Source organism: Scomber scombrus, chromosome 1 (genome assembly GCF_963691925.1).
Source record: "Scomber scombrus chromosome 1, fScoSco1.1, whole genome shotgun sequence".
In the NCBI taxonomy this organism is placed as follows: Eukaryota; Metazoa; Chordata; class Actinopteri; order Scombriformes; family Scombridae; genus Scomber; species Scomber scombrus.
This window is the reverse complement of record NC_084970.1, coordinates 672624-685501: the sequence shown is the minus strand read 5'-3', so window position 1 is coordinate 685501 and position 12878 is coordinate 672624. Positions and strand designations below refer to the sequence as shown.

At 38.9% G+C, this 12878-nt stretch overlaps 1 protein-coding gene across 1 annotated transcript in view; it reads left to right on the top strand.

Annotated features, from left to right (window-relative positions):
• The window catches only part of LOC133980500 (ADAMTS-like protein 3), a 194184-nt gene extending 182013 nt beyond the window's left edge, over positions 1-12171 (top strand). The window contains exons 8-13 of the mRNA XM_062419253.1: positions 223-334; positions 432-570; positions 2839-2889; positions 7950-8160; positions 8253-8400; positions 12083-12171. Of these exons, the coding sequence (XP_062275237.1) occupies positions 223-334; positions 432-570; positions 2839-2889; positions 7950-8160; positions 8253-8400; positions 12083-12171 (750 nt within the window). The remainder of the gene's footprint in view (positions 1-222; positions 335-431; positions 571-2838; positions 2890-7949; positions 8161-8252; positions 8401-12082) is intronic.
• The last annotated feature ends 707 nt before the right edge of the window (positions 12172-12878 follow it).

Genomic DNA, 12878 nt, shown 5'->3' with positions numbered 1-12878 from the left:
ACTGTTTTTATAGGCTGAGTGTACTCTGCATGACTTGTGAATTAAGCTCCTTTAACTTCTTCTCCTTGATTCCCCTCCATAGGATCCTCTACTTAACTCAACTCAACTCTGTTCTACTTCTTTATCTTTCCTCTACTATTCAGCACTGTGATCTCTCTACCCTACACTATTTGACTTAATGATGTTGGGTTCTACTCTTCTGTCACCCTACATGTTGTCCAGATGAAGTATGGAGGACCCAAGGACACAGTAGTCCAGTTTCTCTTCTACCAGCCAATTAGGTACCAGTGGAGAGAAACAGACTTCTTCCCCTGCTCTGTCACCTGTGGAGGAGGTATATTGAGAACGCTGTTACACATCCGGCTTTACATGGTGATTTTTTCCAACCATTTCCTGTGAAGTTGGGTTAAACAGCCCATATCTTCCTCCAGGCTATCAGCTGAACTCTGCAGAGTGCACAGACATCCGATCCAACCAGACCCTGCCTGAACACCACTGTAACAGCTATCCTGAAAACACCAAACCCACACCAAAACTCAAGGAGTGCAACATGGACCCCTGCCCAGAGAGGTATAGCAGTCATTGCAATGTGGTACACAAAAACCTGCAAAAAATCATTTGCATCTACCCTCTAATCCACTTATTCTGCTCATAAAAATATAAAAAGACCCTTGCCTGAACTGTAACATACAATCTATTCCATTTAGAACTACATCCGCCTAAACTGATGGATATGTATGTAGAGCGATCAACCTCACTTTTAATAAAGCTTGGTGATATTCTCAAAATACAGAAATGGCAGCCTAATGGTTTCTGATTGGTTTGAATCAAGCTCAAACCAGGCTTCAGGCTTTGTTTGACCTTGCTGGAGGGACTCTCCTCAGGATCTGATTTCCAGGCCAAGTCAAACCACTGAAATGTTCACACCTGCCAGAAGAAAAAAAAAAAAAGAAATAGCTGATTAACATCATAGAACGTCTCAGTTCTTCTTTTATGAAAGGCTGGATCGATGGAGATTTAATCAATAGATGAAGAGCAGAAATGCAAAGTTGGAAGCACAAGGCATTTCTTTTTAACTCTCTTATTATTTTAACCTTGAAGGCCAAACACTGTTAATACTGACAAACTACAGCTGCTACAGCTGCTAACATACCTAACATGGTGACATGGACAGACTCAGTGTTATATTAATTGTATTGAAAAGGGGAAATGATGGGGTCATTGTTTATCGATAAACAATGACCCCATTTCCCCTTTTAATTATAACTAATATAACATTAAGTCTGTCCCTGACAACATGTCACTCATGTCTTTCACATGTTAGCTATGTTAGCAGCTGTAGTTTGTCAGTACAGTCAGTAATGTAGCGGACTGAAAGGTTAGCATCAGAGCAGCTTTGTTGCTATGTTAGCCAGCTACAGATAGTCAGTAATGCAGCAGACTGAAAGGTTAGCATCAGTAATGTAGCAGACTGAAAGGTTAGCATCAGAGCAGCTTTGTTGCTACGTTAGCCAGCAACAGATAGTCAGTAATGTAGCAGACTGAAAGGTTAGTATCAGTAATGTAGCAGACTGAAAGGTTAGCATCAGAGCAGCTTTGTTGCTACGTTAGCCAGCTACAGATAGTCAGTAATGTAGCAGACTGAAAGATTAGCATCATAACAGCTTTCTGTAGCTCAGCAGACGGTGCGATGATGGACTGAGTCTGTTCAATGTTGATTTCACACTACATTGTGAAGCTGATGATACACAATGCTGGAAAGTAAATAAACAACATCTCCATGTTTTACTTTTTGTGACATTGAGCTCATCATACTCCTTAGCCACATGAGCCATTAGCCACATTAGCTAACTAGCTAGCCACGTAGCTACTTTCATAGCTTGTCAGCTGAGTGGAAGCTAATGCGTGAACATGTATTCACACCAAACGGTTTTGTTCAGGACTCACAGTTTATTTTTTCTCCAACTAAACAATTATAGTCGTTGAATTTACAAAATTTAACATTTTAACGTCTGTTTTTCCACTGTTGAAAGTTTTTGCTGAACATAAGTAGCAGAATACATGTAACACAGCTGCTGCTCTTCATCTCTTCACTCCACCAGTTAAACACTGATAAATATAAAACATTTTGATAAGCAAGTTAAAAGTATTTGTGATTGTAATTCAATCAGTTTAAATAATGACTGATACTAGACAGTACTGATGTATATTTAGGTTTTATTTTTATTTTTCTCAGTGTTCATCTCTAGAATTGCTTAACAATGTATTATGTTAAATATACTTAATTAAAGTTATTTGTTATGTTTAACTTGTACTTTATTAGTTCATGTGTTTTTATAATAGATTTTAGTTATTTACTTTTAGACCTGAATTTTGAATTCCCCCCTAGGGGGATCAATAAAGTTACCCTATATGTTTTTTTTTTAAATCTTGCTATTGGTTTTATTTACTCTTACACCTCTTGGCTTTTTATTGTCTGCTGTTCATTGCTTTATTACTTTCACGCTTACATTGAGCTGCTGGTAACCTGAATCTATCTATCTATCTAAAAGTATCTATCTAAAAGTACCTTTGTAGCTACTGTATAGTCATATCAGTGAAAAATCCACTAGTATATTTTCATTCCAGTTCAAAAATACACTATCAGCCATACAGTATGTGATTTTTTCCAGTCTAAAATAAATATTTGTATTACAAATCCCATATTGGTTGGGCTCTAGTGTTGTGTCTTTATATGCTTTACTGAGAATCGTTCTACAGTGTGGGAGTTATAGTTGTTATAGTTGTTGTTATAGACTCTTAAATTTACAGCGTTTTCTGATCTTGTGTTTCCTCCAGTGATGGATTCAAAGAAGTGATGCCATATGATCACTTTCAACCTCTGCCTCGGTGAGTATCCCTTAAAGTCACTCATTTTGAATTTACAAAGGAACAGTAATTTACAGCTGTAATTTAGCATATTTCCAGTTTGGATGCAGCAGTGGGTTAAGATTTAACACAGGAGGGGAGTGGGCTGCTTGGAACACACCTATCAGAATCTAAATCACAAGTAGAAAACAGTTCTCTGAACATATGAAACTTCCCTTCTAGGGAGAATTGCTGTAAATTATCCACATAAAACACTTGGTGGAATTTATCACATCTACATGGAAAAGTGACATGACAGCATTCCACAGCTTTTAGCCATATTGTCAGTAGGAAATACAGGCTGGCTGTTTAATATGTTTTTTTTTTTTCGTACATTTTTTCTTAAACTACACTATTAACATTAACTATTAACAACACATTTAGAAAATACACTAACATTATTTCTGCTGTATTAAACAGATGACTGAATATTATTTCAACTGGATTTTAAACTTCAGTATCTTAATTGGATAGATGAGCCAAAGATGCAACTGCAAACACCAACACACAGTTAATTATTGTTAGGGAAATGGTTAAAGTGTAATTTGTAATGTAATGTTGAACATGCATCATATTACAGAATTACTTTATATGAAACATTAAAGGTGCAGTGTGTAGAATTTAGCAGCATTTAACAGAGTGGACTTGGCAGAAATGTAATATAATATTCACTAACTAATTTATAATCACCTCAAAATAAGAATTGTTGTGTTTTCATTACATAAGATTGAGCCCTTTATATTTACATTGGGGACGGGTCCTTTTCCATGGAGGCCGGCATGTTGCACTGCCATGTTTCTACAGTAGCCTATAATGGACAATCAAAAACTGGCTCTAGGGAGGGCCTTTCATGTTTTTTGTGAGTTTTGTAGCCACCATAAATTTATCTACCAGCTTAGAAGGGTGAGGGGAGGGGTATTCACTAAATCCTACAGACTAGTCCTTTAAAGCTGCTGTAATCAATATTGTTTTTATAATATTTGTTTCACATGACTGTATGTGAAAGATGAGCCCATAAACTCAGCTTTAATAATAAATAGCCATAAACTGTGGTGAAGACGGTGCTTGCTGTTGTGACACAAAGCTCATTTGGTTTTTTTCTATTAGTCAAAGCTTTTAGTGTATTGTGATGGAAAATCTACAGACAGAATGGTGGGATACATATATATATAATGAATACGATTCTGGTGTGATGACTGATGGGAGAGAGTTGGAGCAGGTCTCTTCCAGTTCGCTGTTGACAGTCAGAAGATAAAATCATAAAGTGATATGTAGAGATTCTAATCTGAAGTCTTCAGATCCAGTCGCTGACAGTCATTCTCATAAATATTTCCTAAAACATGTTACTGTAGATATTCGTGACTGACATTGGAAACACTTGATGGAGATGTAACGAAAGAAAAGGAGAATGTTGAGCAGAGATGTTTGTGGTGTGAGAGAACACTGGACAACTGTAATGCTGATAGAGCTGTAAAGAAAATGAATCTCTACAACATCAAAGTTCACTCACCTCCGATTCTCTCCTAGGTCTCTAAATTCAGATTCTCACCTCGCCTTTTCAGCGTAAACTGCACCATATATAAACAGTGCAAGCGGTCAGTTGGCGTCCATCTTTGTTTTTGTACAAGATCATGCAGCAATTTGTATTCTTGAGGGATTTGAAGGGCTGTTAACTGCCAGAGCTCCAGTTGTTTGAGCAGTCATTCACTGTGTTGTCTGTGTGATGGCTCATTTATAAGGTCTTTATGTGTGGTTCGTCCAGTCTTTATAGGTTTCAGCTTGTCCAGAGCTTTAATGATCACCTATTTAATTTTTATTTATTTATCATGATTTATGATTCAATAACTTCAGTAAAAAATAAAACAGCTCTCCCTTAAATCAGGAGAGAAATTATAATTGTACAGTTACTGTGCATGGTTTCACAGCAGCTGTCTCCCACAGTATAGCATTATCATCAATCAACACAGGCCTGTCTCTTCCAGTCTGATTTCATCTATCCATTGGGGAGGGAGAGCACTCCAGTTTTACATTTGATTTCTTTTTTCTTCTTGTAATTCCTTCCAAAAGTGGTCTGTGTGTGTGTGTGTGTGTGTGTGTGTGTGTGTGTGTGTGTGTGTGTGTGTGTGTGTGTGTGTGTGTGTGTGTGTGTGTGTGTGTGTGTGTGTGTGTGTGTGTGTGTGTGTGTGTGCGCGCGCACGCTTTATAGATGTGGACATTTTCAGCTCTGAGCTCAGCTGCTGGCACATCAGGTGTGATCAGCGGTGACTGTAACACTGACACTCTAATAAGCCATCGTGTCCTTTAGACATTGTTGGCTGTGTAGAGCCATAGCACACTGCCTCACACTAGTACCTGTTCAATAGCATGTGTTTGGAATAAATGCCGAAAGAGTTTTTTGATGTGTGTGCAAGGCTTTTTTTCCAGACGGCTGGCTTGACTTTAATCTCCACTGACATGTCAGATAACTAAACAGTACGTTTATGTGTGCTTATCATATTGGATTTTTCATTTTTTCTTTGGTAGGGCTTGTCATGTGACATTCACATCATATAGTATTAGTAACAATTGAGGAAATCAACAATGTGGTTGCACTCAACACAATAATTGTTTTGATGGATTTACTGTTGCTGAAGAAGACAGTTTAACCCTCACATACTGTTCATGATCTGACTTCTGTTCTGGAAGTAACCATGTCTCCAAACAGTTATGTTCATATATAATACATTGGCATCAGCACATGCTTTTTATAGGAAACATACCTTGCATCTTAACCAGGGAATGTTTAAACAGAAGATATCTGCAAACTGTCAACTGCCAGCACAGAATATTCATACTGAAAGGATCTTCCAACTGTTCACTGTCAATATATTTTTTTCTTTTTTCTTGAGTATCTGCTCCTGTTAACTAACACGTCATTTGATGGTTATAGGAAAGATTGGGGACCTTGTTAAATATAAATCTTTATTGTATAATGATAATACAAAAATGTAATAATAATAATAATAATAATAACAACATTTTTGTATAGCACCTTTCATACAAGAAATTCAGCTCAAAGTGCTTTATAACAAAAATAAATTACATATACCAAGTGCTTCACATAAAAGGAATATTAAAGCATAAAATAATCTGATAGCAATGTTAAAAAAAGAAGAAAGGAAAAAAATGGAACATTAATGTAATATGAGATGGATAATACAAATACAAATAGTACACAGTAAAAGTAGTAAATACAACTAAACATATATTATCTAAAAGAAGTGCAGTAGTGACGGATAGAAAAGCAAGTTAAAAGCTAAAGTGAAGAGATACGTTTTTAGCTTTCTCTTAAAAATATGAAGTGCATTGTATGTCCATAGGCTGTTATACTGTAAGTAGGTGTTGATGCCTTTTTTTGCTTTATACGTTTAGACAGATTCATCAATTCTCTGGCTCTTGTACCATACAACAGCAACAGGTGATAGACAGGATCATGTCCGGTGAGGCTGATGTTCCACTGGCAGTGGAACAGCTGTTGCTCACTACTATTATCCGATTACATCATATTATGACATAGTTCCACTGTGACATGGCATTAGGTGTGGATAATCAAATCAAATCGTCTTAATCGGATGACCGCATCACTATATTATAGGTAATATAATGCAGATATTCATAAAAGTGGTCCCGATCAACATTTTCCAGAATCTGCATGAGAGCACAAATACAAGCATGACCTCAGAGTATAAGTGCACATGGAAGTGGTCAAAGTGATTCGCCAATCCCTGACATTAGTAATCACGTCTTCATTCCCATGGCCAACCACAATCTTTTCCAAGATGCACAGAGTTGTAAGGCTCAAGTAAATAATACCTGAAATAAGATTATACAGCACCACAAATATGAATATCAGCAATGGATGGACCCCAAAAACTTTATGTGTGCATATTATATCCACTTTTTCAGATAAATTAAAGGATATTTTCATAATTTTACATGTCTGTCAACCCTTGTTCTTGCTGTAATCATTAATGCTCTTCATACTACGATTTCTTCATAATTCACTTTAAATATAAGTGAAGCAGAACAGAATCCACAGTCCTCTTTCCCTGCATGTATTTAAAAGTTTCTGTTTATTCTGAGTGCCTCTGGTTACACAATTTATTTTTTGCAAAGACTGTTATTTAAACCTCCATGGCTTGGATGGACATGAAACTCCTACTGGTTGAATCATCAGTTGAAAAGATTAACAACTGCCTTAGAAAATCTTTAAAGAAATATTTAAAGAAGAGCGCAACAAACTTTAGGCAGAAGACCAAAAAAAAGAAAAAGAAAAAATATAAATGAATGTGAAGGCTTACAACAGTTGTGCTTTACACCTACGGTAGTAATTATTGTTTTCATACAGCACTTTTCAAACATGAGCACAGTGCAAATATTTTCCAGGTAAAAATACTTTAAAGAATAAAAAATAAATTAAAATAAATCAGAAACCCATATAAGCCCCTCTGTATGATATACAAGTATAAGGAACATTAGAGCAGCCCTGAGCCCAGACATTCAACAGATGAGATTAAAAGTGCTAATTAAAAAAAAAGTTCATATATAAACAAGTAAAATGCAAATAAAAGAAAGAAGCTCATATAAAGCTGCGACAATGTAAAATAATAATAAATAAATAACTACAATGCCAGTAAAAGAACAAACCTTGTATCTAATACAATGTATTAGATACATATACAGTGTATTGTAGCATTAAAAGCCATAAACATGTCAGTCATTTAGAAACTATAGAACTCTTTCTTATATACTAGAGAAAGACTAAATGATGTTATCCATAAATACAATACACCATGAGAACAACAATACAATTTTAGAAGAAGAGGAATAAATTCACTACATTTAGTCATCAGTCTTCAGTCATCACCAGTTATTGCTCCAGTTTGTTGACAGAACATTAGTATGTATGGTGTTTTTGGTGGCAAATGATGTTATCTGCATCATTAAATGACATGAGTCAGCATGTAGCGATCTTGACCCCTGTTCTGTGTGTATGTGTGCAGCTGGGAGCAGGGCCCCTGGACCCAGTGCTCCGTGTCTTGTGGTGAAGATGGTGGCTGGCAAGACCGCAGCGTGGTGTGTGTGGAGGAGGACACCCACGGACAGTTCTCCCAGGTAGACGAGTGGAAGTGCACCCATTCCCCTCGACCTGTTACCCGACAGATTTGCAACACTTTCGCCTGCCCCCAGTGGGTGGCCATGGAGTGGTCTCAGGTCAGTCAGTAATAAGGGGAAACCCATCGGTAGTTCAGCCAAGCTTTTGTTCCAGGGATGAATTTCAAGTGTTTGTTGTCCTCTCATTGTAGTGCACGGTGACGTGTGGTCGCGGCCTGCGTTACCGAGTGGTTCTGTGCATCGACCATCGTGGGCAGCACATTGGAGGCTGTGACGCATCCCTCAAACCGCATGTTAAAGAGGACTGTCTGGTCCCTATTGCCTGCCACAAGCCCAGAGGTAAGACGCCATGGTCATTTATATCACATCATTTTCATACTCATGGTGTGATGTCGCTTTTTTACTTTCATTTGTCACCCATCTATAATATACATGCACCCTTGGTTCTTTTTTGGCCACGGTTAATCTGAACAGTCAGTTAATATCAATCTACAACATTATCTTATTCATTCAAGAAACGATAAAGGTAACAACTAGTTATTACCACTGTCAGTTAGGATGCCTTTGTTCAAAACTAGTGACTGAAATGTTTGGTCAACATGTTTGGTCTATATTATTTACAGTATGTCCATGTCTACTTATTTTTGCCATGTCATTCACCTCCTATAAAAGCAGGATCAGTATGTGTTATGTTGCTCCCTCATATGTCTATGTGCAAACAATTTTGACACACACACACACACACACACACACACTGAGAGGCACAGGGACACATTAGCCTCATCTCCGATGTAACTGTGGTAAAAACAGTTCAATGGAACAGACCATCATACCGAGGCCAGAGTGCCCACTAGTGTTCACCATGCCAAATAACACCTAACCGTTAATTATTATGTACATTTAACATCTCCCAATTTAAAAATATTGTTAGATTAAAACCAAAATACTATTTTTTTCACAAAATAATGAATGGGAGTTTCATGTCTTTCCAGTATATTATTTGTATGTTAGAACCCTGATTTCCTTTCTTGCAACTAAATCATGTCTCTTATATCACTGCTCAACTCTTTCACTTAGCTTGGTAACATTCTGGTGGTTTAGTCATCCTCAAGGGAAAGTGTCTGCCAGTCTGATACTTTAGTATCTCCAGTGTTAGGTGGTTCAGTGGAGTAGTGTGTTTCAAATAGCCTGGTAGTCAGAGCAACTAGATTGCCATTCCTTTTAAGGTGAGGCATAGTACAGGGGTGAGTTGTAGTACTACCAGCAAGACATTTAGTTAACAGACGGAAGCTAGTGGCAGGATGCACTCCAGAGCCTGCACTCTCCTGGTGTGGTTGCTCTGAATGGGCCAACATCTGGTCCAGATGGCGTTTCCAGTTTGTGCCATTACAACACCCTGTGTGCACTTTCCCCCCTTTTGGTACCCATAAACAAAGACAGGCTCTGGCCTTGGAGTGTTTTCGACAGTGCTGTTGTTGGGAATCATGGGATCAGTGCACTGCTCCAGCTACATTGGGCTTAAGGAGGTCCAGCCAAGAGTGCAGCTTGCACTTCAGGAACAACATAGGAACAACATGATTCCTTGGTTGTGTCAGAGGTGTTATGGCAAGTTAACAGGGATGTGTCAAGCCACTGTTACGATGCCACTGGAAGATTTTAATGCATGTTTGAAAGTCTGCAAGAAGCATTTGTCCAACCTGTTGGTAGTAGTGTGGTATGATGCTGAGCTGATGTGCTTAACACCGTTTGACTTCAGGAATGCAGCAAATATTTCGGAACAGAACTGGGGGCCGTTGTTGCTCACAAGAATGTGAGGGATGCCATGATGACTGAAGGCGCCCCTTAGTCAGATGGTCTTGTTCGCTGATGTGCTGTCCATGATACGCACCTTTGGCCACTTGGAATGTTCATCAACAGCCAGCAAGTATATGTGTCCCTCAAATAGGTCTGCAGAGTCCTCATGAATCCTTTCCCACGGAATGAGAGGCCACATCCAGGAGTGTAGGAGGTGCAAGACTTAGCTCTGTTTGGACCTGTTGGCAGGAGTAGCACAATTTGGCCTGTAGCTCATCTGGGAACACTTCCACTCACCACTCCTGGGAGTGCTGTGTGAAGCTTCATCAAAACCTGGGGGCATAGTTTGGGTGGCGCTATCAATCATATTCCCCCATGTGAGACCTCTTGCTGTACAGTGAGGTCAGGCTGATGAACCAGAAAAAGGTGATAGCTCATTACCAGAGTCTTTTATAGTTGGAAACCAACAAGCAGTGATCATCTCCAGGACACTAGAGTGGAGCCAGACGTCTTGTGGCAAATATTTTTTGCTTTGTTTTTTTTTTTTTTTTTAAACCATGTGACCCCAGGGGGCTCTGTACTGTATCAACCACCATGTCCAGTAGTTGTTCTCTATGGCCGGAATTTTGGAATATTACCGGCCATATTACCGGTCCAAAAAAAAAGTTGAGTGTAAACTTTGTTCTCTTGTTCAAAGAAGCCTGAGGAGAAGTTGGTCCATAGCCTTCTGGAACAATAACAGTGCAGGTGCTATTCCAAAAGGTAAATATTGGTAGAATTACTGAAGCCATGACCTCCAGCTAGAGAAGCAAATGTCCTCAACCCCTGTTATAGGGTATCTGTCTACACAGAGAGCTTGGTTGGTTGTGACATTGAAATCCCCACAGTCTCACTGTGGCATCTTTCTTACTGACTGGAACCCCAGTTGTGGCCCAGTCACTGTGCACCACCAGTGAGATCACTCCAAGCTCAATAAGGTGTGTAAGGTCGGCCTCCACTTTAGGTCAAAGGGTATAGAGCACATTACTTGGTGGGCAGACTTTGGGCATGCACTCAGTTTTAACACTCACTTTAATTTCTTTCAGTGTGGCAAGCTCATTAGAGAAAACAGCAGAATACGTCTTTAACACACTTCCTGAGCTGTCTCTCTCTCCCAGCTGTACTGCACACAGTCTTTAAATCCTTCTAGTTCAGTAATGGCTCTCAGCCATTCTCTTCCAAACAGTGGTGGTGCATCCACTTTTACTACATACAAGGGTAACTCAGCAGTCTGTTTTTTTAGACTTACTTGCACTTTAACAAACTCTTCTGGTGTGAGAGACTCTCCAGTGTATGTTCTTAGCTTGATATGAGTAGGCTGCAAGGGCACATGTCACAGAGAGCTCATGCTGGCTCCATGAAATCAAAGAAACAGCAGCCCTGGTATCCAGTTCCATCTACCATAGGCAACACAGAGATTAATGCAAATTTTCCTTTTTGAGACAACAAGTTCAGTCTCAGTTCATTATCTGTGTCATCCCTTTCATTATCACTTGCCTCACACCCGATGTACTCGCCTATTTTTCTCTCTCCCACTGTGCTTGGTTAACCTTGGTTAACCTCTCTGCTATCACACACATAGATTTCAGGGCAAAATGGGCCTGTTGTAATTCATCCACAATATGTTTACAGTCTATATCCCCAGGCTTTGCAGGGGCAATCAGAATACCCATTAATCCATATGTTTTCGGGCTCATTACACTAAGCAGGACCAGAACTGTCTCAGCATCCCTGATCTCATCAGCCAGGACATAATGCTCAAATGATTCAATATATGTTACCCATTGCTCTTCTGAATCATCAGGGGTCCATATGTCCAGTGATTCCAGCCATAGTGTGTTATACTTGGTCCGCTTGCAAACTCAAGTCTTTGGTGGCACCTGCACTTAAAGTAGCTAACACAGAGGCTAGCTTGCTAACTTTGTCTTAGCGTAGATTTTCTTTCTCATCCAGTTTTCACCCACAGTGCAACATTCAACGCTCAAAAATAAAAATGAGGAAAAATTTACGGATTTAACACCTCGTTACCAGTTTGTGATTGTAAGCAGTTCAATGATACAGACCGTCATACCAAGGCTTAGAGCACCCATTAATGTTCAACATGCATCACTTTTGGCCAGTTAAGGCTAATTGTCTACTCTGAGATTTGATGAACTGGGGTATAACTTGGTGTTTGTATCTCTGACAGAATCTGTGCCAGTAGAGGCCAAGGTGCCCTGGTTAAAACAAGCCCACGAGCTGGAGGAACACCACACTGCTACAGAGGACCCTACGTGAGTACACACATTTAAACACACACACATGCAAATCGCTTTTAAATTGCATGTTTTTTTGTAAAACTGTTGTAGTTTTATGGTGGTTATGTTCTAAAGCAGAAATAAATAACCATCACATCAACAGACTGTTGGTTTTAAAGGCAGGTACTATGGTACTTCCCATGTCCTTTTCCTCCTCTGCATTTCTGCTTTTCATTCATTCAGTACATCCAACACTGGAGTCATCAACTGTAAATACAAAGAACAGAATAAGTTCAGCAAGCTGCTGATACTGTGGTGGCATCTTTGTAAAGTATATCCACAAAATAACACTGTGATGTACTGTCTGTAAGATGTGTAGGATTTTAAAAACAAAATCTCACTTGACTTGGGCTCGGCTAGTATCAAATGCTGCAACAATACATTTCAACTTTGGAAAGAAAAAAGCTGAAAGCAAAATCCACTGCTAATGATGTGCTTACACAGGGCTTATGAGCTATAACATGTTGCCGTGACAACTGCCTGTAGTATGCTAGTTTATGTAATCTGGCCAAAAACGCACTTTTACATTTTCATGTTTTTTTATCACAAACTAGTTGGTATAGCAGCTACAGATTGATCACTACAGAAACGTTCACATCCAGAGGTCAGACAGAGTGTCATTTTACTACTGAATAACTTCCACATTTACATAAGCTAACTTTATCTGTTGAAGGGGTTGATTTTCTA